The sequence below is a fragment of the Pseudochaenichthys georgianus genome, chromosome 12 (assembly GCF_902827115.2).
Source record: "Pseudochaenichthys georgianus chromosome 12, fPseGeo1.2, whole genome shotgun sequence".
In the NCBI taxonomy this organism is placed as follows: Eukaryota; Metazoa; Chordata; class Actinopteri; order Perciformes; family Channichthyidae; genus Pseudochaenichthys; species Pseudochaenichthys georgianus.
In genome coordinates, this window is record NC_047514.1 from 16989196 (window position 1) to 17017170 (window position 27975).

Below are 27975 nucleotides of genomic sequence, written 5' to 3' on the forward strand. Positions count from 1 at the left end.
CAACTTTTTAAACTTTTTTTTCAATAGGGTGCAATAAAAACAACACAGCACTGAAGCCAAGCGTCCACAAGACGTCTAAAAAGTGTTAGTACTGTAGGTTCACGGAGGGCAAAGGACAACGGAGAGAAGAGAAGGTCACAGGAGAGAAAGAAACCGGGGCTAAGAGCTCGCCAGTCAATGCAGGGAGAAAATAATCTTTGAACAAGATTGAGCCACAGTTGAAGTAATGCACATCACAGTTAGCTTTAAAGACCATAGTAGCATTTGTACTTGCATGTTGTTAATATAAAAAAAATCCTGAATGATTGAACAGAAACAAGGACATCACCACAAACGAACAAACGGCCGATGAAAAGGGATCTGAACGTCGACAAAGCAGTAAGAAACGGATGTGTACAGCAGCGTGATATTTCTCTCAGCTCTACACTAAACATGGCTCTGCCTCGAAGGCTGATACCGGTGAGCGTGATGATATCAATGAACGAGGGCTACGTTTCCCCACAAAACCAACGACTAAGTATTCAAACTATTTTGGGAGCATTATCTGAAATTCAGTTCTAGTTCCTATCAAACCTGCCAACCTGAGACATTTTAAAGTACCATATCAGCAACGGAAAGGATGCTAATCTGTCAGCTGCTCAAGATAGGAATATGTATATGATGTGCGCAAAATATAAGTATTGGTGTGTCAGATGGAAATGTGAAGATTCAATAATGGAGCATGTGTTCATGGCTCCATAAGAATACACTTCCATCTATCCAGCTGTTCCATATTACCATGTGGTAATATGGAGAAGGTAAATAAAAAATATGTCAATGCTGATATACGTGTTCAGTCTTGGATCATGGTAAATTAGACCTGAAGATTTGTTCTGTTTTTGAGTTACACTGTTTCCTGTACAACAAATTCACCTCTGTCGCCAGAAAACTCAGAAATCAAATAAAAAAACAATCCATATCCTGACAAGATATTACTTTTATCTATCTGGAATCAACTGTCTGTTGCAAAAAGTGGGTCTCTGTATTTACTTTCCCATTTTTGATTCAAATCTGACTAATTATTAAGTTGAATGTGGATTGAAACACACTTCTTACTGTAACATTCAATATTGTTTTTATAAAACAACCACTGTAATGCTGTTGAAAAGCTCTCACTATTGAAAATGATTAACTGATCCTTAGCCCCAGCACAGAACATAAACCCATTGATACTTTTACAAGAATGACATGTAAACTGTTAAATGTTACCTTAACACAATAACACATATTACAACTTGGCCAAAATAAAATGGTCTAAATGTAGAATTTTAAATCAGCATGGAATAAGTAAGTAACATTAGCAAACTGACCAGGCATTGAATGCAGATTTCAGTACTTGACAGTTTTAGTGTAAAAGGCACTCTTTTCCTTGTGTCTGGACTACATAACAAAATATCATATTGACAATATCAGACTGGTCGCACAGTGTATTTCTGTCCATCTTACATTCTGTATACTGGGATGACTGCACATTTTGGCCTCTGAGACTCTGATGATGTGAATCTATATAAGGATCATAATGATTCCTCTTTGTCAGGGAATATAAATCTATTTTCTGCATGTAATGAGACAACAATTAACTCACATCATCCTGGCTGTGCAATCCCTAATAAGACTACGTTTGAAAAAAATTAAGCAGAAGCAGATTGAGTTGGATATCCAGAGCTCTCCAGAGATTATACTCAATCTAACAGAGAGAACAATAGCAGATGAATATCTGCTGAGCACAAAATATGCTAACCGTCTTTGTGTGAAGTCCTGGTTGATTATGGTTGCTTGGTAACACCGGGGACAACCAGTGTGCCCTTCGAGGCGTCGTTCAAAATAACAACTGCAGTGCAACTCACACTTTCAAGCTCTTCAGGTGCAAAGCCTGCTAGTCTTTGATTTCCACTACATCACGTAATGTAGAAGGACAGTTCAGTCTGAAAAAGTGCAGCTATGAATGAGAGTACATTATATAAATGTCTTAATATAAATGTTTAATGCATCATTTCAATAGTGTTAGAGGTTTCAACAGCTCTTGAGAGAGAGATCTAGTAACATGTTTGTCTGGCTTGCACATTTATTTGAAGCTGCTTGGAAATGGAACACAGTGCCTTTCTAGAGGAAGAATTGGCAAGGTCATGTTTGAGATAAGTGTGTTTTCTTTTCAGGTGTGGTTCCTCATTAGAAATGACTTTGTCCGGTTCTGCAGATATTTGCCTCTGAACTGCTCTAGCGCCTGATGTCTTTGGTATGTTTATGAACTTAATGCCTTTATTTCTCCTTATTAAATCTGAAAGAGTTGTGCCTGTTGATCAGTGTTACGAGGTTGCTCTTTTTTTAACGCAGAAATCTCCGGACGCTCCAAACAAACCGGACACTGCTGCCAAATTTCTGTTATCTGAAAATGCTCTGGCAAGACATTTTATAATGGCATTCTTCCAAGTGATAGGAGCAGTTAACGGATTGCCAACACATGCTCCTGGTTCACCTACAAAATAAGTCATGTCATGGATGACGTGCTTCAAAAGACATTAAACATTGCGTGCTTCTATTTTATATAGTAATACAAGTTAATTTCACCTTGCCAACTGGTCATGTAACCTTTTTGCTGATTCTGAATGTAGGGCAGTGGGTGTTATTTGCTGCTGTGCCTTTATCTCTGCATCTAACCAGAAACTTTATTTGCCAGCTGCCTAAAATACTGCAAATATTTGAAGCAGCTCAGTATTTTGCTTACATGGTACACAATTGCATACAGGTTGGCAGGAGAAGAAGGAACGATCACATAATATTGCCGGGGAGAAATTTGCACTCAAACATTGTCCTGTATGTCAACATATGAGTGAACACAGTGGAAGGGGAAACAAGGGAACTATATCTTGAGGTGGCTAGTGGGTTTGAATTTAAGCTCCTTTTGTGCGTGTATGGGGCTAGAGTAGGGAGCTTATAAAATGTCCTTTTGAATTTCAGGCTGGTGATGTTAATAGAGACAGTCCAGGTTTAACAGATGAGGTCAGGCCCTAGTGAGGTTGTTTGTGTATGAATGATTGTGTACATTAAATGGCTGTATATGCAATATACATTTGCCCGTGGGAAAGTACAGTATGTGTGCGTAATGCATTTAAAGTGGAGCTCTAGGTATTTGTACACAGGTGCACAGAATGGATGCTTATGTGCGCGTATGTACGTATTCTACTTATAAAGTTGATGTTGTCCTCATCGGCCCTTGCTGTAGCCGGGAAAGAACTGGTCGAGCAGCACCTGAAGCTTCGAGTTTTGGGTCATCACGTAGTCTGTGCCCAAGTCTTGACGGCAGGAGGGGCAGGTGTACACCTCCGCTCTGAACGACCGCTGTAGACAAGTCTGAGGAGAGAAGAGGGCAGCAACAATTCACATATACATTTAAGGACGGGGGTTTAGAGATGTGGTGGTTACAAATGCATCCAGTCTGCACCCACCTTGCAAACATTGTGTGCGCAGACAGTGGTGATGGGTTGGAAAGCCAGCTCCTGGCAGCACACACACATGAAGATCTGCTCCATCTTCTTCAGGAAATTCTATACATTTGCAAAGACAGAAGAACAGTGAATGAGGAAGGGGTAAAAAGGAAGGAAATACACACAGAAGAAAATATATAACAGTAGAAAGATAGCGAATTAGCGGAACAGCTGCAGAGCTACGAATCTGCGATGTCACTTTGTTCTGGTGAGATGCTGATATGGTTCTGACTCTTCAGAATGATTGCTAACAACACACTTTCTGCTGGTACAACGTAACTACAGACCAAGTTGTTTATTTCCCTCTATCTGCCCTGATATTGCTTCCCTTAAACAATACAAAGTTATAAACAATGACAAAAATTGTTAGCTTAATTTGATTTGGAATTTAAGATCTGTAGACTAAGGGGAATCATTCCATTTCCATGGTCAGTGTAATGGGATTCCTACCGGTCCCTCTGTAAGGTGTTCCATGGCTTCATCCCAGTTCTTCTTGTTGGCTGTGTCCTCCCGGATTAACTGCTTCTGCTGCTCAGACAGCTGGAACATTTCCTCCATCTTCACCCTCTTAGAGAGAGGCTCTGCCGCTGGTGATGATTCTGGTATAAATCGACAAACAATCTAAAAATACAGATATTCTTGGAGAATAAAAAACAGTATTCAAAATGAAGTCTACAATAGTGCTATCTTGTGGTAAAGATATTAAGGTTCTCTTAAAATAAGTGTTACTGCTCACGCTGTTCTCAGCTGTCTTCTTCTCACAACACCTTGTCTGACCTGCTTTGAGATACTTTTGTAAAATCACCCACCAATTTCTCTGGTTGTCTTCTTCTCTCCATTACTCTGTGGCTCCTCTTCATCCGTACTGGCAATTGGCTTTCCGTACTCCTCATCGTCGTCGTTATTCTCTTGTTTCTCCTTGATCTTACGTCTCCGTGGTCTCCCCCTCCCGGGATAGTGCTTGCCCCGGCCGCCCCGGCCGCCGCGACCTGGTCTGGCACAGGCCTCCTTCTTTGTTTTGTTAGCCATGGCAGACAAGTAGCCGGGTGGGAACTGCAGACAATGACTTAGTAAACACTTGATAAACATACTAGATGCAAAATGTATACAGTATTTTAATGAGACATTTAAAGCAAAGATAGGTATAGGTGGATATCTGAAGTTGCAGTCTCACCTGAACAACAAGGCCCAGTTTTGTGATCCTCTCTAGTCCTTCAGGTGTCCACGGTGCTGGTTCCAGATCGTCCCGTCTCAGCAGGTACCGCCATACCAGGTAACCACACTTTCCAATCTCTGGCCAGTATTTTACCACCTAAAATTCGTATATAAACCAGTATAACATTAAATACTGCCATGCTTCCCTATATTTCCTACTTGTTACTATGACATTGGCCCCAGCCCATATTTGTAAGGCACTATTTGTATGTGATGCGGCTCTATTTGAGGTTAGCAGACCTCTTTCAGAAAAACAACTACATGTGAGCCTGTACCTTGTAAATACCATCGTAGCGGTTTCCCTCCTCAGGAGCGTATTTGCTGATGCGTCGACCTTTAGAACTGCGCACCACTCTCACCGGCTTTCCGGCCCGCCAGTTCCTGGACTCTGCCCCGTCTTTGTCGTTCAGTGGTGCATCACAGTTTGCAGCCAACGCCCTGCAGGAGTCACCATTAAAGAGTTCTACTCAAAACACAATGATGTTCAAGTCTGACTAGCGATTAGGGATGGTAATAAATGATCAGGTAATGATTGATTTGATCAAGTTCATCACTAAAGCTTATCTATCTTTAGTAGTCTTTAAAAAAAATCTTTCTTTGTAGTCATCTTTAAGTGTTGTACCTGTTCATGTGGGTCAGGGTCTGGTCAAAAGAGTGCTCTCCAATCCGTTTGTTGCCTGAGAGGTCACGACCCCCGCTGCCGGTGTAGGTGAACTCATCCCCCCGATCCTACAGACAAGATATGGAAGACATAGTGAGGTGATCAGAAAATCACCTAATGCATACATGACTCAGTAAACTAAAGAGTAAAACAACAATGCAAACAACAACATAATAGATATTAAAAAAAAATGTTGGTTAAACCCACCACTTCATCCTCAAAGCCCCCAGCCAACACAAGCGAATAGGAACCATCGCTACCGCGCCCATGGATACCACCAACATGCGGCCTGTGAACACCTGCCTCACTCACCTGGACACAGACAGAGACAGAGACAGAGACAGAGACAGAGACAGAGACAGAGACAGAGACAGAGACAGAGACAGAGACGAGAGAGAGAGAGAGAGAGAGAGAGAGAGAGAGAGAGAGAGAGAGAGAGAGAGAGAGAGAGAGAGAGAGAGAGAGAGAGAGAGAGAGAGAGAGAGAGAGAGAGAGAGAGAGAGAGAGAGAGAGAGAGAGAGAGAGAGAGAGAGAGAGAGAGAGAGAGAGAGAGAGAGAGAGAGAGATGCATGAAAGAGCAGAGGAGAGCCATTCATGATACTGTATAGGCAGTGAAATAACAGATAGTATATTACCAAACATAAAGCATTACAACAATTCTTAATGCCATATTATTGACCAATAAGTAAAGAAGATGAGACATGGTTGACTGCTCAATTTTCTTTCAGTTTTTAATCAATTCTCAAAGTAAACCCACTTAATTTATGATGCACTGTAAAACTTTGCTAACCTGAACTCTGAATTTCCAGGTGGTTCCAACAGGAACACCAGGTATGGGTCCATAATGGTTTGAAGGAACAATTGTGCACTCCTTAGTACGCCCCACACAGGCCATACCCTGGAATTACATCAAGAAAAACAAAAAAGAATGTTAACTGCATGCAAAAAAATACCATTAAATGTCTCCACATCACACTTAAATATTGTTTATGAGCATAACTGCTGATGGGTTTTACCAGAAATCATCAGATTCACATTTAAGAGGCAACCCGGATTTTAAAAGTAAGAAGACTAAGAAAAGTATTTTGTTTCATCCATCCATCTTCTCCCGCTTATCCGTGGTCGGGTCGCGGGGGTAGCAGTTCCAGCAGAGAGCCCCAAACTTTCTTTTCCCTGGCGACATCAACCAGCTCTGACTGGGGGATCCCAAGGCGCTCCCAGGCCAGCGAAGAGATATAATCCCTCCACCTGGTCCTAGGTCTACCCCTTGGTCTCTTCCCAGCTGGACGTGCCTGGAACACCTCCCTAGGGAGGCGCCCAGGTGGCATCCTAACTAGGTGCCCGAACCACCTCAACTGGCTTCTTTCGACGCGAAGGAGGAGCGGCTCAACTCCGAGTCCCTCCCTGATGACCGAACTTCTCACCTTATCTCTAAGGGAGACACCAGCCACCCGGCGGAGGAAACCCATCTCGGCCGCTTGTATCCGCGATCTCGTTCTTTCGGTCATGACCCATCCTTCATGACCATAGGTGAGGGTAGGAACGAAAATGGCCCGGTAGACAGAGAGCTTTGCCTTCCGGCTCAGCTCCCTTTTCGTCACAACGGTGCGGTAAAGCGACTGCAATACCGCTCCCGCTGCTCCGATTCTCCGGCCCATCTCACGCTCCATTGATCCCTCACTCGAGAACAAGACCCCGAGATACTTGAACTCCTTCACTTGGGGTAAGGACTCATTCCCTACTTGGAGTGGACAGTCCATCGGTTTCCTGCTGAGAACCATGGCCTCAGATTTGGAGGTGCTGATCCTCATCCCAGCCGCTTCACACTCGGTTGCGAACCGATCCAGTGAGTGCTGAAGGTCGCAGACCGATGAAGCCATCAGAACCACATCATCTGCAAAAAGCAGTGGTGCAATCCTTAGTCCACCGAACTGCAGACCCCCCCCCCCACGACTACGCCTCGAAATCCGATCCATGTATATTACAAACAGGATTGGTGACAAAGCGCAGCCCTGGCGGGGGCCAACCCTCACCGGAAATGGGTCCGACTTACTGCCGAGGACCCGGACACAGCTCTCGCTTTGGGAGTACAGAGATTGGATGGCCCTGAGTAGAGACCCCCTCACCCCATACTCCCGCAGCACCTCCCACAGTAACTCCCTGGGAACCCGGTCATACGCCTTCTCCAAGTCTACAAAACACATGTAGACCGGATAAGCGTACTCCCAGGCCCCCTCCAGGATCCTTGCGAGAGTAAAAAGCTGATCCGTCGTTCCACGACCAGGACGGAATCCGCATTGTTCCTCCTCAATCTGAGGTTCGACAATCGGCCTGACCCTCCTTTCGAGTACCTTGGAGTAAACTTTCCCGGGGAGGCTGAGTAGTGTGATGCCTCTGTAATTGGCACACACTCTCTGATCCCCCTTTTTGAAAAGGGGGACCACCACCCCGGTCTGCCACTCCTTCGGTACCGTTTCCGACTTCCACGCAACGTTGATGAGACGTGTCAACCATGACAGTCCCTCAACACCCAGAGCCTTCAGCATTTCCGGGCGGATCTCATCCACCCCCGGGGCTTTGCCACTGTGGAGTTGTTTGACGACCTCAGTGACCTCCCCCCGGGAGATTGGCGTTGATCCCCCGTCATACTCCAGCTCTGCCTCTAACATAGAGGGCGGAGTTGTCGGGTTCAGGAGTTCCTCAAAGTGTTCCTTCCAACGTCCCAACACTCCATCAGTTGAGGTCAACAACGTCCCATCCTTACTGTACACAGCTTGGATGGTTCCCTGCTTCCCCCTCCTGAGGTGTCGGACAGTTTTCCAGAACAACTTTGGTGCCGCCCGAAAGTCCTTCTCCATGTCTTCTCCGAACTTCTCCCACACCCGCTGCTTTGCCTCGGCCACGGATGAGGCTGCTGCCCTTCGGGCCTGTCGGTACCTTGCAACTGCTTCGGGAGTCCCCCGGGATAACAAATCCCTGAAGGCCTCCTTCTTCAGTCGGACGGCTTCCCTGACCACCGGTGTCCACCAGGAGGTTCGAGGGTTACCGCCCCTTGAGGCACCTAAGACCTTGAGACCACAGCTCCCCACCGCGGCTTCGGCAATAGAGGCTTTGAACACCGACCACTCTGGTTCAATGTCCCCAACCTCCACAGGAATGCCCGAAAAGCTCCGCCGGAGGTGTGAGTTGAAGGCCTCCTGAACTTGGGCCTCCTCCAGACGTTCCCAGTTCACCCGAACTACACGTTTGGGCTTACCAGGTCTATCCAGAGGCTTCCCCCGCCACTCGACCCAACTCACCACCAGATGGTGATCAGTTGACAACTCCGCCCCTCTCTTTACCCGAGTGTCCAAAACATACGGCATCAGGTCCGATGATACGATAACGAAATCGATCATGGACCTTCTGCCTAGGGTGCTCTGGTACCACGTACACTTATGAGCATCCTTATGTTCGAACATGGTGTTTGTTATGGCCAATTCATGACTAGCACAGAAGTCCAGTAACAAACCACCACTCCGGTTCAGATCAGGGGGGCCGTTCCTCCCAATCACGCCCCTCCAAGTGTCTCCATCATTGCCCACATGTGCGTTGAAGTCTCCCAGCAAGACTAAGGAGTCCCCTTCAGGAGCCCCATACAGGACTCTTTCCAGGGTCTCCAAGAAGGCCGAATACTCTGAACTGCTGTTGGGTGCATAAGCACACACAACAGTCAGAGTTTTCCCCCCCATAACCCGCAGGCGTAGGGAGGCGACCCTCTCGTCCACTGGGGTAAACTCCAACAACGAAGCACCTAACCGGGGACTTGTGAGTATCCCCACACCCGCCCGGCGCCTCACACCTTGAGCAACTCCGGAGAAGAATAGAGTATAAGAATATTTTGTTTCAAGGGTTATAAAATTGCAATAATGTGAAAAGCATGAATAAATGCTGTGTGACTCACAGAACTTTAATGTGCCCAAACACACAAACCAGCCTGTTTTCAATTAGTCCACAGAGAAAGAGAGCATTCTGGTAAAGAAACTAGTTATTTTCCGTTGGCAGTTCCAGGAAAGTGGCTAAGTCATGCTTAATGGCATTGTTCACATTACACCAGGGAGACAGCCAGGCCAGGATAGGAAGGAGCCACACAATATCTCAAAGTGTTGCCATGAGAAGACTCCAAGGAGATTGTGAGGGGGAAAAAATTAAACAGTAGGCTATGCTTGAAACAGATGCTTTAAAAAAAACTATTTTAAATACATGTCATCTGTCCCCCTCGGTTTCATTTTCTGCCCCAGCAGCCAGCATGGGATGATTTAAGTGTTGCCATGTAAAAAATATAAATGTGATTTTAGCTTGATTAGTGATATGACTCAACCGACATTATCAAAATCATGTATTTTATTTAAAGAGTAAGTAAATAACAGGTATTGTTGACTGGATCTGATCTTATTGTTTGATTCTAGAGAAAATGAACATTTGGTACTTAGGCAATATTGAAAACTCTTCACATTAAACAAGATATTTATCTCCGATTGAGAATAGCACAACACAAAGCACAGAGAAGATTACTTGCTTCATTACTTTGCTACACAAGGTATTAACCACATACACTGAACAACAAACCTGTATGCAGGAAATGAAAGGGATATAATGTGTTTGATGCAGGAATAATGCACTGAATGAATGCTAATTAAAGAGTGGCTCACCCCAAGCATTGCATACTCAAATAGCCATTCAGTACTAAAAAATGCTGTACCACTGAATACATTTGAAAGTGCCAGTTTCATATGCAAATGTAGCTTTGTAGTTATGTCATATCATTATTATCAGCAATCTGGTGGTGATGTAATACATTGAAAATTGCTAGCAGGGTAAATCTGATGGTGGAAAATCTGTCTTCTATCTCTGTGGAGCATTAGCATACTTTTTTCTATCTATGCCCAATAAGGGAGCAGCATATTATTTTCCGTTCTAGAAATCACAGGCCCTCCTTTAGACTTACGGTTTTTATACAGCCGCTGTCAGTTCATCTAGTGTGTGTGTGTGTGTGTTAGTCTGTGTGTGTGTGTGTGTGTGTGTGTGTGTGTGTGTGTGTGTGTGTGTGTGTGTGTGTGTGTGTGTGTGTGTGTGTGTGTGTGTGTGTGTGTGTGTGTGTGTGTGTGTGTGTGTGTGTGTGTGTGTGTGTGTGTGTGTGTGTGTGTGTGTGTGTGTGTATCCTCTCGGGTCTCACCTTTCCCCAGTCCCTTTGACTTTCAGTTGTCGCCGAAGGCATCTTGGCTTTTTTCTTGCTGGCTTTGAGCTTCTCGCCTGCCTTAACAACCTCACTGGTGTCGTTCTTACAGGTGGGACAGTACCTGGCAGAATGAGAGGCAGTCGTGTGTGTGAGTAAGAGAGTTTGATAACAGCAGCAACAAAGCCCCAAATTAACCAGAAGCAAAGACTGACATTTTTCAACGCCCTAAAGAGAGATGTTGCAACAACTACATTTTTGTATTCAGTGAATATCAGAAGGTTGGAGACAGAGGTGGTTGAGTAATGCTGTTGGTCGATTTCATCTTTAACTTTTTGCTGTTTGAGTTCCATTCAGTAATACACGAGGCATTAAGCATGAGGACGAGGATCCTTCTCTCCATAACTGTCAAAATATAAAACAATATTCTCACCCTCATCTCCACTACATTAAAACAAACTCACACCTGCATTATGTCATTATTTTAAATTGATTTGAACCTCAATCACCCCTTAATTACTGCCTAAATGCACTTCAGCGTGTACTGAACACCATTAATCAGCATTGTTAAATTGATTGTGAAGTGGTGGTTAATTGCGGCGCTACGCTCTCTCTCACCAGTCCTCGTCATCTGGGATGGTGCCCAGCGGCGGGTTGAGGCAGTAGATGTGGAACGCCATGTTGCACTCGTCACACAGCAGCTGCATGTGAGCATCCTGCTTCCCGCCGCACACACAGCAGGAGCAGAAGCGACACTCTGCCTCAGGGTCAGCCTTGCAGTGCTTACACTCTGGCCCACTCTTCCCTGGAGGAGGAAACATTCATACACATGCACACGTGTTTGAAGATGTTCTTTTGCTATGGTCGCGGGCATGTTTTGTCACCTTTTTCACAGTGTGTTTGTATATGTGTGTGCAGTCTGTTGCATACGTTTAAATTGTCCGTCTGAAGCTGAGAGTGCAGGAGCTCCTGGTTTCTCCAACTGGTAGATTTCATCCAGAAAATGAACTTTACAATCCCCGATTATATCTCCAGAACCCCTGAAGGCAGGGCAAAACAAATAAAAGGATGGGAGAGAAAGCACAAGGAAATAAAACCAGAAGGGATGATGAAGACTTTTGACTGAGTACAGACTAAAGGATCATCTTAATGAGCAAAAAAAGATTATTGACCAAGCAGACATTCTAATGAAGATAAACGACTATCCCCATAACCTCCCACCTAGGAAGGAAGATCCTCACCCCAGGAGAATCTTGACTCGGAGCTCTTTGTTGGTGCGGGAGGGTTGGTTAAGGGCCTGAACCTCGGCATCAAACCAGAAGCCCCTCTCCTCTGGCGTCTCCATGTTGTAGTTGACCATCACCCGCATGCCCACCTGCAGCTGGTCCCACCGCAGCAGAGTCCTGGCACGGGGTCGCACATCCACCGGCCGTATCTCCACCACCCCGTTCTCTGGGTAGCTGGAGAAAGAAAAGGGGAGAAGGAAAGGAGTGAGAAATCTGCCTGCTATCATCACCTTGATGTTCACACTCCTGTCTTATTAGTCAATCAGAGGTTAATGGTTACAGACACTTTCTTTTCTTCAAAGATCAGATTTCTGTACATATTTAATGTGCATTTCATGAAAGTCACATTCTTTGATTAAAAGTGTTCACTTCTTATACATTAGCTGCATTCGCCATTGTTCGGAAGAGTTTAACCTTAGAAACAGGGTTCAACAGTGTACAAATAATTCCCAGCAGAAAGCAGCCATTCAGAACAGTGTTTGGTAAAAAGATGGATGTGAATAAAACTATTTACCAGCTCAATGCAGTGAGAGATTCACAGTCTGTCCAGTTGATAAGCAATACAAGCCTTTGTGCAGTCTGCTGAGCCACTACAGGCAAACACTGTCATGCATTTGGACTTTTCACAGAAAGCCAAATGCTGATTATAGGAATAAAGTCATGATTAGAGGCATTTTCTTATTTTAGCAACTTATTTAAATTACACAAATGATTTAACTATCCTTGTAAATTCTGTATATATAAAAAGAAATGGCTTTACATACTATAAGGCAATTCCACACAACAACTTCCTGACTGGGGTTTTGGAGCAAAGGATTATAAAGGATATTAACTGCTATTGCCTCCCTGTAAATCTACACATTCTAATTACAGCAGCCTTACAGCCCTAGTGACTTTTCTAGTCAAACAGTTTTTTAATTAGTCTTTTAAAAGTTATAGTCAGGAATCAGTCATTCATTCTTATGTTAAATTACGAATATTGAGGATATCTGGACTGGATCCGCTGTTTGAAGGGTGGCACTACATGGCACTACATTATATTCATGAATATTGTTTCTGCTCACTTAACACAGTCAAATGTTTATGCAAACTCCTGTCTGGGATGACCAGGCATGAGATTCCTACATCCTGAGTATGAGTGAGTAAAGATTTGAGGTGAGTAAAGATAACAACAGCCTTATTAAGCTTCTTTTGTAAAAGCCTCATGTGTCTTAAAGGTTTACTTTTCAGTTTTAAATAGGTTTTACGGTTAGGGTATATAGGGTAAGGGTTAAAAAAAAACACGTTACCCCACAACATTTGATTGCCAGCTTTACATAAGGAATAGTTTGATGGCTGTTTGCCTTTGAACAACAATTCAATTCTCGTCTTAATGTCGTTGTTAGTTTGCCAGGCAACCAATAGAGAATGCAGAAAGTTATTGCACCCGTCCAAGAATTTGTCTGGCACATTAAACCCCAACATGATGTTTTTATACCTCGGTGTTGGAACAGATTAAACAAAAGAGTGAGCTTTGGAGGTGCTAGTAAACAGATTTAGCTACATTTGTACAGAGCCAAACTAAAGCTGTATGCTCAAAGTTAGCCTTTAGCCTGTGTTCTCATCTATGTGCCATGCTAAGCTACCTAGCTTTATATTTCCTATACAGCCACTAAGATTTGATTGAACTCAGAAGTCTTAACAAACAAATTCCTAAATGTTTTTTTAAACTGTGATAAGGTTTTTTATTTTTAATGTTCATAAAGAAAATTAGTAGCAAATCTTGTTTAACTCAAAATGTTTCTCCTTCTGCCATAAGTATGAAAAGTATTCTTGTGTGGCAAAACTTGGAGATGTCATCATTAACTGTTAACAGATTAATTAACAGCTTGCCTGCGTGCCAATAACTGGAACTATGCTTCCATGAGTACAATGTGTTGGCAGAGAAGTTTTACTGCACAACAGCCTGCACGCTCAGAGCCGCTTACACAGTGGGAGGTGGAAGGGGAAGTTGAGAAACGTGTGCAAACTGTGTTTTTCAGGGAAAGTTGAGTCTAAGCGTGGTACTTTGGGAGTCTGAACCGATGACACAAATTAATTAACCAAAATTCCAGACATTTAAGATGTCTATCATTCCAGAAATTCCCTACTTAAGCTTTACTTTCTTACTAACAAGACCATGCTGCATGTTTTAAGCCATTGTAAATCGAGGAGAGGTCCTACAGAGGCAGACTGTAAGAGTAGCGCAAAGCTAGCGTTCTCCCAGGAAGAGGAGGCCGGGGCACAGTGTGGGGATTTCCTTTTTTAGGGCCAAGGGATTACTGCAGTTTTAGGTTTAGGATAAGGGGGGGTGAATACAAGCAACAGAAATGTAAACAGACACACACCAATATGGACATGTGTACACACTGAAACACACAGCGGAGCGGAATATCAACCTTGGAGCACATGAACAGAAGGAGAACACGGAGCAACACAAGAGGAGCAGAAGTACCCGAGTTTAAGACCACACAAGCTCACACTGTCTGTACTGTTGCACACTGGCCCTGCTCCAAACCCATGACAATTCACCAACTGAGGCACCAGATTAATTAGGAATTACATCAAATATCAATTTGCAAATGGAAACATCCTACATATTTTTTGAAACGCAATACAGTGTTTTCCTCCTTAAAACTGCTAGTTATTGCACCAGCAGATATCAAACAAGAAAAATAAGAATCTGTGCTGTAAGTCTGGAGGAATAAAGTCGAACATTTGAGGTACGAGGTTTAAACAAGAAACCAAAAATCACGTCAAGACTCTTATCAATGCATAGTTTACCTATATAGAATGCTGAAACCTTTTTAATCTGTAGGGAAATTGAGAAAACATGACTGATCTACAGACGAGCTCTTTTCTCTCAGTTTTTCTGTTATGAACCCATCATCAGCGTTTTGTGTGCTTAGCCGAGGTCCCTGTAAGGAGGGAGACAGGCAACGGAGAAAATGAGAAATCCTCAATTTGCTGATTAGCTGCCGAGTTAGAAATGCTCTGACACTAAACAAGCTGAATATAATTGCTTCAACTGTAGGGAGGGAAAGTGTCTGCATGCAGGCTCTCTCAACCTCGGCTTTGTTAGTAATTGAGGGCAAAATGGGAGCCTCTTTCATAAATATATATCTTAATTTAGTGAATGTTAGTATGAGACATTTTCAAGTTAAGTCACGAGAAAGACATCAAAAGACAACTTCAGGTATTAAAAAGAGCCACTTTAGTGATTTTAAACATGAATCCTATTATCCTAATGTGACATTTCTACTTCTTACCTCAAGTTGTAGTAGTATATATAATGTAGTAGTATATATAATGTAAACACTACAGCTTGACAAATATGGGATTATTGAAGCTCATACAGATATAAAACTGTGATGCTGAAAACGGTCTGATAAAGAGTCTGATAATATATATGTATATACAGTTGTGAATTAAGCTGTGTATGTAATAAGGCATGGTCTTACACAGTTGTTACATGTAGCAATCATGTGACTATTAATAACACCTGTGTGATCTCAATTGTGACAGGTAAAAATGTCCTTTGTGAAAAAGGCCTTTAAAGCACCATGTCAAGGATTACAGTCACAGTGAACATGCCCCTATTCCAAAATGCATAATATCAATCAATCAATCAATCAATCAATCAATCAATCAATCAATCAATCATATATCAATATCTGCTCACACCAATATAACTGTATAAGGCACATTTTTGACAGTCAGCATTTTGATACCCAACAATCATACAATAACTGTCTAGAAATTGTGATGGAGAGTGGGCGAGTGAGAAAGAGAAACTTATATGAAACTTCAATTAGACCTAATTTCATCCTCATTTCAATGTCACTTACATAATTGGAATCGCAGCAAAAAAAGCTCTCTGAAAGGCACTCAGATATCAGCCGCGTTCTAACAACTGCCACAGCTTTAGATGCTGCTGGTAAGATCTCTTCCACTGCTACGTTGATCCTGAACAATTAGCAGACAGAGCCCATTTAAGAAGAACGTAAGCCCAAAACACCAATTTTACTTTAAATAGCTACATATGAGATATTATTAAAAAAAACGATCACAAGGTGCAGTAATTAAGATAGCAATAACCCATTATTCACAAAAAGCTAAGGGGTTACTAAGAGCATTTACAATGGCTCTATTATATTCAGTGGTTCCAGTAAACAAGGGCAGTGTTACAGTGAGCCATGAACAACACTGTAACTAAATGGAATTAAGTTCTAGCTTCACTATTATTGACACAGGGGCTTTTCCTACAGACATGTACAATTGACCTCCATTGTGCCAAAAGTCTACCATGCTGCTGCAGATTCTGAAAGCTCGCCTGGGACTAATCCTCTTGTCTAGTCACTAAGGTTGAATGACGAGGGCAATATATATATATATATATATATATATATATATATAAAATAAAGTGTATGACATACTGTGTGGCTTTGGCATAACAAGTACTTTTCTCTTGATTGATCAGGCCAACATTTGCCATGAGTTCAGACTAGTGCTCAATGTTTAACAAGACTAATTCAGCTGGAACCTGAATATTTTCTTTCATTTTGGTCAAATGATGCAAGAGAAAGCACTGTTTTCTTTAAGGAGACATTCAATTTGTAATTTCTGTATTTTATTTTGTGTCACCTCTGTAAAATTAACTGACTTAAGACACAACCATACGTTAATTATCATTACATATTACACATATAATGGTCCACTTGAAAGTAGAACATATTATATTTGTCAATTTTATGTCTTTATTTACTCTCTGCAAAGATCATCTTAAACATGTTTAGCTGAACCATGGAACCATATCTGAAAGTATTGTTATGCACACACAAACACCACTTTATTTCCTGGTAGCAGCAGAGGGGAGGTTGACCCTACATATCCCTTTGATCATTACATTCTGTAAAAAACAGAGTTCATTTTGTAGGGCTGGTTTTCATTTCCCATGCAGGCAGGTGTTTAATGGGGGAGTATGTGTGCCTGCGTGGGAAGGCGGAGCAATCATTCCCACCAACCACTTTTCCCTGGCAAACAAACATATCTGCAGAAATCTGGAATGCCTCTCAGGACAAAGTACTACGCATTTAGTAAAAGGCAAAAGAGTATATTTTACAAGTAACCAGACAAACAGAAAGGTGAGAATTTAGATCTATTGCAGTTGTAGCAGCGGCTTCTCAGCAGCACACAAAACCGGGGTTGCATTTGTGGCTCATTTGGTGAAAATGCAAATCACACATGAGGGTGACGTCCTGGGTTTAAAACTAGCGTGGGCCCTTTGTTGTCATTTTTGTCTCACTCTCGCTACGTTCCCTGCCTCTCTACCCTGACTGTCAGCTATCAAATAAAGCAAATGGGGAACATGAGGCAAAAAACAATAATCTGAGTAAACAAACCAACAGATAAATAATGAAACCCACTGAATTCAAATAAATAGGAGCACACAAACGATGTGTATTGTTGCATTTTCCCTGCAGAAACACTCCTGTCCTGTTTTAAATGATGAAATGAATAAAAGCCAAATACCAGGGATTTGGAAGATTGCAGAATGTCAAATGGGAATGATGTCTGCCTGAACAAAAACCCACATTTATTGCTCAACAACCCTTGATGCTGTTTCTCTGGCATAACATCCCGTGACAGAAACACACAAACACACACACGCACAGGCACACACCGCATAGACGCAGTGAGGAGGCTATGTCTCACCGGTGGCATGTGCACAGCAATTACAGACAAAGCTGAAGGAGGCAAGCAAAGAAGTAATGCTCCTGAGAACTCGTGAGTTACCATGGAAACATCGGCTTCTGAATGAATTTGCTGGAAAAGCAGAGCGCAAGAGATAGAGTCCAAATTGTAGCACCAACTACCCAAACCCCCTCTTTCTATCCCCTGAACTGCCAGGGGACAGCAGAGGCTGCAATTCCCGACGCACCAAACACCGTAACTGATGCCTTGCATGGATGTATGTTTGGTGCACAGTTTTATCTTAAACACAACAGCATATTTTAAAAATTGATATCTAGTCAGAACATAACATTGTGCTGTTACACAGCGTATTAAAACGAGAAGGTAAAGAATCACAGTATCCTAATAGAGCCACAACACTGAGTTATATTCCAATCCTACACAGATATTCATTATCCAGAATGATCTACCTGACCAACCTGACCTGACCAAAATGCAGCAGCAAGGACACTGTGCAGATGTCTGCTTTAAAGGTCTCCTATCATGCTAAATGCACTTTTTAATGTCCTTTATACATAAATATGTGTCCCCGGGAACTCACAAAGAGTCAGAAAACAAAACCCTCTCTCTTTTCCTCTGTACCCAAATCTCAAAAAAATGGGGGTACAACGGAGCTGATCCAGATTTGCGTCCGATATGAGGTAATATCGGAAATGTGAAATCAGAGAGTTGCTATCAGAAACAATGCCTGACGTGTTTTGGACGTAATATGGTCTTTTCTTACATTAGCAAGCATCGCTAACACTCAGAGCTAACCTGTACTGGAGAGAGCATGTGTAAAAAAGCGGGAAATAAAGAAAGGAACTCACCTTGTGGTAAACCCGCAAGAGAAAAAGCATTTGAGCTCCATACTTTTTCAGAAATAATCCTTGATGTGGTTTGGAACATGATATGGCGTTTAATCACGGCAGCATTGAGCTGTATCTCGTAGAATTCTGAGTAGGCACAAGCTCCCCTTCCTCTTTTTTTTTTTTCAAGCTAAGGACCCAAAATCAGTGTTTCTCTAACAGGGCTGGAATAGAGGGGTATGAGGGATGTCAACAATTCATGATCTGAGCAAAACACATCATAGACATGTTGCCTAAAATATGTCTAAAAATTGCATAATAGGAGACTTTTTAAACAGAAATCTACTATTTTGATCAAATCTGTGATGATGTTTTTGTTATCGCAACAACTCAAATCAGCTCAGGTGCAGCAGGAACACATGTCACTTACTCGTCATATTTAATGTGGTACAATAGATCCTCTTCTTTCTCCTTGGTCTCTGAAGCTGCTGGAGAGTCTGTCTGCGAGGTGGAGGCTCCGTTACTCTCAGAGCTTAGCTCAACATTATTCCTGTTACTGTCTGTGGTTTGGCCCTGGCCGTGGGCCTGTCCCTGCTCGGCCTCCAGCTTTCCATTAGTCCTTTTTGGGGGCCGGCCCACCTTGCCCTTGGTGGGCGGTATCTGTCCTTTGGGAGTCCATGTCACGTTTTCGACGCAGGCCTCAAACCAGGCACCGATGCTGACGTCTCTACAGTCCACCAGCTCATGAAACTGTGAAGATACAAAGACAAAAATAACACCTGGCCTTTTGATCTTCTCTGTCTGCTGTTTGAACAAACACGCCATGTATCAGCCCATTTACTACACACCATTAAAATAGCTTTACAGAGAGTATCAGATGTAAAGAAAATGTTTTCCTACCCCTGGGAAGTCAAACAACTCATTAAAATACTCTGGGTAATAAAAGTTATGGGCAATTTATAGTAAACAAAAAGTGATACATGCAAACAACATTTTGCATTTATTCTTTTATTAGCTCTCTGCATTACATTCCTTCTACTTTTTAGAAATAGATGTAACCCCTAGCATCGTTTAGCTATATTCTGCTTTTAAATCAAATATAGCAGATTCTGTGGTGAATGTTCTGTGAAGAATATAAAAAGGCATTTGACCTTGATATCCAGTGAAGCTGCACAATTTAAATTTCATCTACTTAGTTACAGTATTGATCTCCCTGCATGCAGAATTGAACTTTTGGCATCCATCAAAAGAGTCCACTCATATCATTCTCAGACATGTGGGTCAGCCAGCCAGCAGAGCTCAGAACACATTAGAGTACACTCACAATCGTAAGGGTTTTGACTGCAGTCCATTTATAAATCTGTAAATTGGTTAGTGACAGGGTTGTAAAGATCTGATTCTTATGTGTGGCTTGGCCTGTGCCTCTCTGGTAAAGTTGGCCACATGCTTGTGTGGCATTAGTCCTAATAAAATCAAGGCATTCAGGGTGAGACAGAGCAGTTAAACAATGAGAATGAATGATTAATTTGGATAAAATACATCTAAATATCTAAGCTACAACACAAGACAGTGGGGAAAGGAATATAGGACTGCTTAGTAATTTAAAATAGAAGTAATTTCCAAGTACACATGGGAAAATAAAAAGCATAGTGGTATTGTTCCTTCATCATTTTTGTTAAGAAACTGCTGTAAAATAATAAAGTATTCAACCTACTGTAGAAGCATGTACACTACTTGTTTCATGCAAGCTAAATTACACAACTAAACATGTACTTTTTGTAACATCTCATTTATAAATTATGAAAGCGATTTACAGGGTGGTTTTGAAGTTTTAAACCACATTGGAGCACAAGATAAATAAAAAGTGCCCAGCCCAAGAAACTCTGGCATTGATTTGCCCAAATGCTCTGTAATTTAGCTAAAAGTCCAGCCAGTACCATGTAAAGCCTTGCAAATACATTAGGAAAATTAACCCTCTCATCCTCACCTTGTACACACCGATTCCCGGGTCCACTAGTGTGTTTCTGCTGGATGTGGGGGGCTGATTGTACCATGCTGGACTGGGGGTCTTGAACACACTTTTGGTACAGGCTGAATGACTGGTAGCGCTGGTGTCCGGCTTGGTTTCGTTAACAGTGCTGGTAGTGACGCTGCTGCGGTCATTGTCTATAGTGGGGGAGGTTTCCATAGCAGCGGGAGAGCCGGGAGCTGGGGAGTTGTGGCTTTCCGACCTGCAGTCAGTGGGGGGGGCTGAACTACAGGCCATTCCGGAGGAGTCCTTGGTGGCGGGGCTGTCCGGAGGCTCGGTCTGCGAGCGGATCAGCAGCTGCACGATGTCATTCAGTCCCACGTTATAGTCATACAGGGTATGGCCATCTTCCATCTAAAAAGATACAACATTAAAAAGTCACTGACATGCTTGAGTAGACACCACTTTACAGATGCTGAACATTCATATTTGTATATAGCGCTGCAACGCAATTATTTTTAACAGTCAGTCTTCAAAAGGCATGTTTTCTTTCTAGTCAGTAAACTCAATAAGAATTACATTTAATGTATACACATATATTCAAAAAAGAATCCAATACATTTAAAAAGCTATGACTAAACATGTTTTGTCCTTTGTTTTTTTTATGAACAAAAAATGATTAATCAAATCTTCAGTCAACTAGTTGTTGCAGCACACATAAAGATATCTTAAGCTTGCCCATCGATGTGTATGTGGACAATGACATAAATGTCCATGAAGACATATTTCATTAAATATTGTACCACAATTCTTTCCAAATAGGCATCTATGTGGTATGAAACGAAAACTGTGCCACAGAGCGCCCTCAGACAAATAAACTCGGCTGCTTGTCAAGGACAAACAAAGAACGAAAAAGACGGAAGACAACATTGAGCATAGTGAGAGAATACAATTATGTATTGTTAGTACTGCACTCAACAGCTACAGAGCACATCAAAATATACACACACAGCACTTTAAATACACCAGTGGTTGAGGACGATGCTAAGGAGTTTACTGAAAAACATCTGCTCTCTGCTTTAAATGGCCCGATGGTTTCCTAGTAGCCAATAAATATATGTACCTCTGAACTGATTTGTGTATAAGGGGGTAAACAAGGCAAAATATGCACTTATGACTGGTAAGCCGTTGCTTGGCATTACTGATTTGCCACGTTTGTATTAGTTAACATATCCAGTCCAATAGACATGGATTGCAAACCGCCGCTCCGTTCTCATAAATCCCACATCGCTTTTCAGCAAGACGAAAAAGAAATAAAAGAAACTAATGCATGAATTAAAGTGATGGGAGATGTAGCTGGGGGTGAAGAAATGAACTGGGTTGCTATGACAACCAAAAGAGAGCACCCCCACCCCCATGAACCTGAATCATGTATACAATCTCTGTCGACACCAACCCACCATCATCATCAGCGCCCTTTTCAGGCAGTGCGGCGTGTATGGGCATCAGAAAAATGGTTCTCTCGACAAAATCATGGGCCCGTTAGAAACCCGTATTTTACCACAACCAATCTACTGCTAAGTATACAGTACAGCTACTGCCTTAGGAATGGAGCTTATGGCAAGCAAGCCAACTCATTATAGACATCAGCTATTCATTTCAGCCCTCAACCCCACAAGCCCATTGTACGGGAGAGACGAGCATGGCCGCCACTCGCGCTCCCCTTCTCCTCTTCGTTATTTGACAGCGAGCAGCAAAGGGAGCAAGCGCAACGTCCCCATCCCTCCCTGTTTTTAATAGTCTCATGAAATTTAGATCAGAGGAGCACTGGTGCAAACACAGTGATTGCTATACTCACCTGTCTATCTGTTATTATAGGGTACTCTATCTCAGCATTTCTTTGTCTGTCCCCCTGCCTAAACTCCATCTTCGATTTGGTTTCAGTAATTGTCTATCCTCCTCCCTGCTTTGCTTGCTGATACTGCATCAAGAAAAACCATACGATTGTTGGTAGGACCTGCAGCAGGAAGCCTTGCTGGTGAGAAGTACTTGGTACGCAGACAGATTTTAGTATTAGAAAGATGCGGTTGAATTTCATGCACCGCAGCAAACCTCACAATTGATATCTAAGCTGTAGTCGCTTTCCACAGCGCCTTCATTGTGCGATCAGCCTCTCACTGCGAGGTGCAACAGCCCTGATATCAGTAACCAGCTGAAAAATCCTTCAAACAAAGAACCGCCATGCAAACAGGCAATGTCAGACATGTTTTTTCTGTTTTCATGGAGGTCAAGATCTCTTTGACAGAAATATTAGCTTTCTCTCGAGCGAGTAGGACGAATAACATCATCAAGGATATGACATTTTCTCCTACATCATAAATAATAAAGAAAATACATTATGGAATCTCTGTTATGTGATTGTGTTTCAGAGGGAGACTTTAGTTAACAGACCACGTTATAACAAAGCTTTAGACAAACCAGAGACTGTTAATATAAATTACTCCTCAAAATGCAAGAATAAATCACAGTTGGAATTCCTTGGCATGGCAACGGTGTGAATGCTTCCATGTCTACGTATGTGTGTATAACATTGTTCAGTTGATCAAATGAACACCTCTGTACTAATTTCAGTTTCGACAGGCAGTCTTTCTAACACTCATTTTTAGTATTGTAAGAGGAACAAAAGTACAGTCAGAAAGAACGTCATTCAATGACAAGAGAGACTGCATAGAGACTGAAAAAACCTCTTAGACATGCAGGCCGAAACATGTTCTACCTATTCTATACAAATATCAGTCATGAAACAAATGTGTTAACATTATGATAAAACTACAGACAATAATAACTACCATAGAGCAGAAACCGTGGGTGGGGTAAACCCCTTACTCCGACACGATTTCTTCTTCGCCGCCCACAGGCAGTCTTAGCATAGAGCTGAGAAAAATAGGTCAGATTTCCAAAAACAATGACATGGGGTGTGTCTGTGCGCCTGCATTACCGAGCGCCCATGTTCCGTCTTTTATCCCTCACTCTGCTCACAGTCGTTCAATCTTAAACCAACACTTTCCACTGTTAATTAGCACATTTAACCGAAAGGGGACTTGCTTGTTATTCGTTTGCTGCTGTTTTGATAACTTTATGTTAGTTCCTAAAAATAAGCATTTGGTCAATTTGTCACCTTCAAAATACATTCAAGGTCCCATGGTCATATACCACTCACAAAGTAGATGTAATACAAATCACAGTATTTCCCCCCAATAGATGATTAATTGTCATTAGGAAGGGAGAATGTAGGACAAAATAGTAATAAATACTATTTACTATAAGCGTAAACTTGCAGTATTCAAGTATATGTGACCAATATTTGTAGTTTATACCTATAAATATAGATTAAAAACATTACTAAAGTACAACTCTCTTCATTATCATAAAATAGCATGTTGTATATTAAACTGTTTATTCACGATGCATGTGTAGGCGCTAACATTTTGCATGTAGGCCATTTGACCACCAGGCAAGCTAGAGCTACTATTAGGAGTGAAGTAAATTATGAAAACATGGGGGAGTGTTAGAAAGCATGCAGTTGTACTCTAGATTTAGTGCCTCTCTTTGTCTTTGCTCTTTGTCCAGCCTATCTGTCGAAGAAGGGTGTGACTGGGTGTACATGCATGGCTGCAGCCAACTTCGTTTCCCCTGAAATTCTACCGCTTGGCAATGTCCAAAGAAAAGCCATCAATCGAGGAGCCACAACATCAATGCATGTATAATCAAATTGTAACTATATATCTAGGTCACTAGCCAATAAAGCTTCCGTACAGCCCAACAATAAGCAACAGCAAACAGTGGAGGACAGCCCAACCATTTAAACGTGAAACATGTTGCTGCCTCGAAAGAAAAAAGTGAACAGCCTCATATTTGAAGCACAGACGCAATACAATCTGAGCTACAAACAAGCTAATAAACAGGAAAAGGCTTCTTTTTTTATTAGTAAAGTAGTCTTCTGAAAAAGTGAGTGCAGGGGTGTAGCAGAAAGGCTGCATGGACAGTGGAAGGTGTGTATTAGTCTGCCCGTGAACAACAACGTTGCTCAATGTGAAACAGAGACATGAGGAGTTGACAGGAAAACTGCAAAACCAGTCAAAAAAGCTAAAAACAAACACTGGGGCCAAGTTGTGCGGCTGCTGGCTCGAGACACTTCCGAGTCAAGGGCAAGCATGACTTTGAACCGGAGAGGCAGCATGAGCAGTGAGCTGGGGGGAAAAACAAGACGCCATTTTGGAAAGGAATTAGAGTTATTCTGCTAGAAGTCCAAATCCCAACATGCATGTAAGGGCACTAGCTAGAATACGCTGCGTGTCGCTGCCTCATTCGATGCATTACTTAAAGTATGGAATTGCCCTAATCAACCCTCCCCACTTTATTTCCAGTGAAGGATTTGCTACACTGGCCTGGCCTTTGCAACCACATCTCCAACAGATCACTACAACTCAAGTGGTACAGATAATTAGTTGCTAATAGAGCAAATAAGAAAATGAACTGCATTGTGGCTTCTGCTGTGCTCCAATCTTGCTTTGTCACTGTGGTGTACTTAACTTGCACAAGGGTTTTGTTGAAGGATATTGGTCATAACTGCCTATATTTGTATGAGTTTATAAGTACAAATGCATCTGGGGCTTTCATAATAATGGTTTGCCAAGTGAACCATTGTTTGACAAAAAGCATGTGCTGTAGCCAACAGATATAAATATAAAAGCATTCTATGAATTACAATCTCTCAAACAGTTCATGAAGCATTTTTCTAATATCCATCCTGCAGTGGATCCAGCTCACAAACAAACAAACAAAAAACGACCTAAGTGGTCTGTACTAGGATTTAGAGTTCATTAATTACCTAACAGGAAGTAGATTAGACAACTCGAACATGCAGAAAGTCATTTATAAAGGAATTGTTTGCCCTACATTTCTGCCTGGCACATATTAATGAAGGAGAGTGTGACTAAATGTAAACAATGTGAGACCAACACACCATGTGGGCTGTTTGCTTCCTGGGGGCTATCTGCCTCGCTGACTCATGTTGAGTTATCAGTTTTGTAATGTTATTCCTAAATACTAAATAAATCATGTCCCCAGTTTCCTGTCAGAAGTGAGCATATCCTGCATATTACTGATAGAATAACAGCTGGTACTTTGAACACAACGTACACATTAGGATGCCTTTCTGTCTTTTATATAATGTCCTTATGTTCACATATTTGGAACAAACAAGAAATTATCTGAATAATAGGATGTCAAATCACATTAATGTTCAATCTGTAATGATTTTCCAGAGTCTAACAACTAAAATCTGACATAAATTGTGATTGATATGATAAGCAAAGACAATATTATCGTATATCATACAAGGGTTGGGTGGGTGATTTCGACAAAAATCAGTATTTTACAGTCTAATTATTGCAGCATTGCAGTGATATAAAAATACATATTTTAAATATTGTCTACCGTTTACAACAGTATTAAAACAAGTGTGTTAAAAAGGTTTAATTAATGTCAATCCCGCTCTGTTCCAGAAACAATATTACCAGTATTTGTTATTAAATGTCTAAGATCTCATGCTGTGGCAAAACATCTAAATCTATCACAACTAAATCACAATACCTTTAAGGAATGTTCCATGATACACATATATATAGGGGATAAAGTGCTTAGAAACATAGGTTCAATATACGCTCATTTCTAAAAGTCTGCATTACTGATGCAATTATACAGGTATGGAGTGTAGTAAACCAAAGCTACATTAAATAGTTGGTGGAGTGAGCAGATATCTAAAAAATGATTACTTTCTTCCTCATTTAGCTGGAGATAAATGTGAAATAAAGAGATTCTTAATGGTTTGCACAGGATTGCCCTATTGTTCAACAATGACTGATTACATTATCATTATGTTTAGAAAATGTAAGATTTACTGAAAAATAAAGCATAGCAATACAAATGAATGTGGTACTGAAGCAAGTCGTATTACTACAGAATGTATATTATTGTATCATGTTTTACAGGTGACAGCTTTGTCCATCCTCACTGTACTGTGTGCATATTTTAGTGACGCCAGGGTGTAAACACAACTGCCTTTAGCTGTCAAGGCACGTGGAGCCACGAGTCCACTCCTCCCTCAAATTATCATTAACATCATCATAACACACCACATGCACGAGCATGCTGGACCACTGAGTGCAGTTTAAAGCCACATGTGAACAATACAAAACAGATTTAGAAAGGAGATTTTGAATCTGACACACGGTTAAAAACAAGTGCTGCGGTATGGTGCACTATCTCCTTTGGTCTGCATGGGGAAACTGAGTGCGATGTTCTCTTTTCCCTCGCGTCGCAATGTAAACAAACATGTCTACGGTAGTGAGACATTTGTTGCACGCACTGCAAACCCAAACAATGGAGTACAGTGTGAAAATATGACCATGCATCCATGCAATGTTGCTGTTTTTCTCAGGGGCTGGCACACCGCGTACCTCAGGCTCTTGCGCAATAACTATTGGCGAATTCCTATCAAAACAGGAAGCTCGCATGGGTCCGAAAAATCGCTACAACACCAGAGATCACACACTCTCCACAAGCACCAAAACATTAAAAACTGACTGTTGCATGACGGGTTGACACGGGGTTTGTGTTTACCTGCTTTCCTCGGTAGAACAGGCGCTGCTGCTGTGGGTTTACACTGAAGATCTCCTGTATTTTCAAACGTAAAGACTCAATTTTGGTCAATCTAGAAAGATCCTCAACGGTTCGCGTCTCCTTCCCGTCTATCGTGCGAACCTGGATCCACATTGTTGCACCGCCCTGTAACGCTTCAGATAAATAGGAGATAAAGCAATATTTTGGATACGAGTTTTGTTTTCCAGGGGTAGAGGGAGATATAAAGGAAAGCGATCAGGGATCCATTGCGTTTTCCTCTGCAGAGGTAACGTCGGACTGGTTCGCGCTGGAGTCTCACATGAGGTCGCGGCGCCAAGCAAATCTCGCGAAACAACGTTTAAGCGATCACAGTGTGCCGTTAAAGGCGCAGCTCTCCATTTCATGTGCACAGAGGACAACATTCACAGCACTGTAGTGGTTGGAAGCTTACGAAGTTGCGTCTGAGAACAGTAATTCACCTGTCTTAATGTCTTTCATTTCTTTTTTGTAAAGCACTTTGAATTACCCTGCGTCGAAAAGTGCTATATAAATAAACTTGCCTTGCCTTGCCTTGTCTTCAAAAATCATTATTTGATTAGTTATGTATTCCTGATTTATTCTTAGTTTTACTTCAAAAACACTATTTTGTCGGACAGTTCCTTTGCAAATGTTCATAAAGAATTTGCTCATAAAAAAACATTGCTAAATCTAATAGGCTATCTATTGGTCAAAATGTAATAATATAATAGGATCGGGGGCCATTCTGCTGCACATTTCATACTTTACTGCCCCTCAAACATTTAGTAGATAGCATATTTAAAAAACACCATCTATTAAATGTGTTCTAAATATAACAATATA

At 41.9% G+C, this 27975-nt stretch overlaps 1 protein-coding gene across 1 annotated transcript; it reads right to left on the minus strand.

The window, feature by feature from the left end:
- Window positions 1–1820: 1820 nt before the first annotated feature.
- On the minus strand, window positions 1821–27432 carry LOC117455957 (E3 ubiquitin-protein ligase UHRF2-like). Its single transcript, XM_034095629.1, has 16 exons — window positions 27115–27432; window positions 20449–20844; window positions 18892–19211; window positions 11857–12075; window positions 11546–11655; window positions 11234–11420; window positions 10616–10739; window positions 6191–6298; window positions 5608–5712; window positions 5362–5468; window positions 5015–5177; window positions 4699–4836; window positions 4334–4577; window positions 3975–4123; window positions 3486–3584; window positions 1821–3390 (listed from the first exon to the last, which is right to left on the minus strand). Exons 1-16 carry the CDS (start codon window positions 27265–27267, stop codon window positions 3244–3246), a joined length of 2769 nt encoding a protein of 922 aa, XP_033951520.1. The 5' UTR covers window positions 27268–27432; the 3' UTR covers window positions 1821–3243.
- Between the last annotated feature and the right edge of the window lie 543 nt (window positions 27433–27975).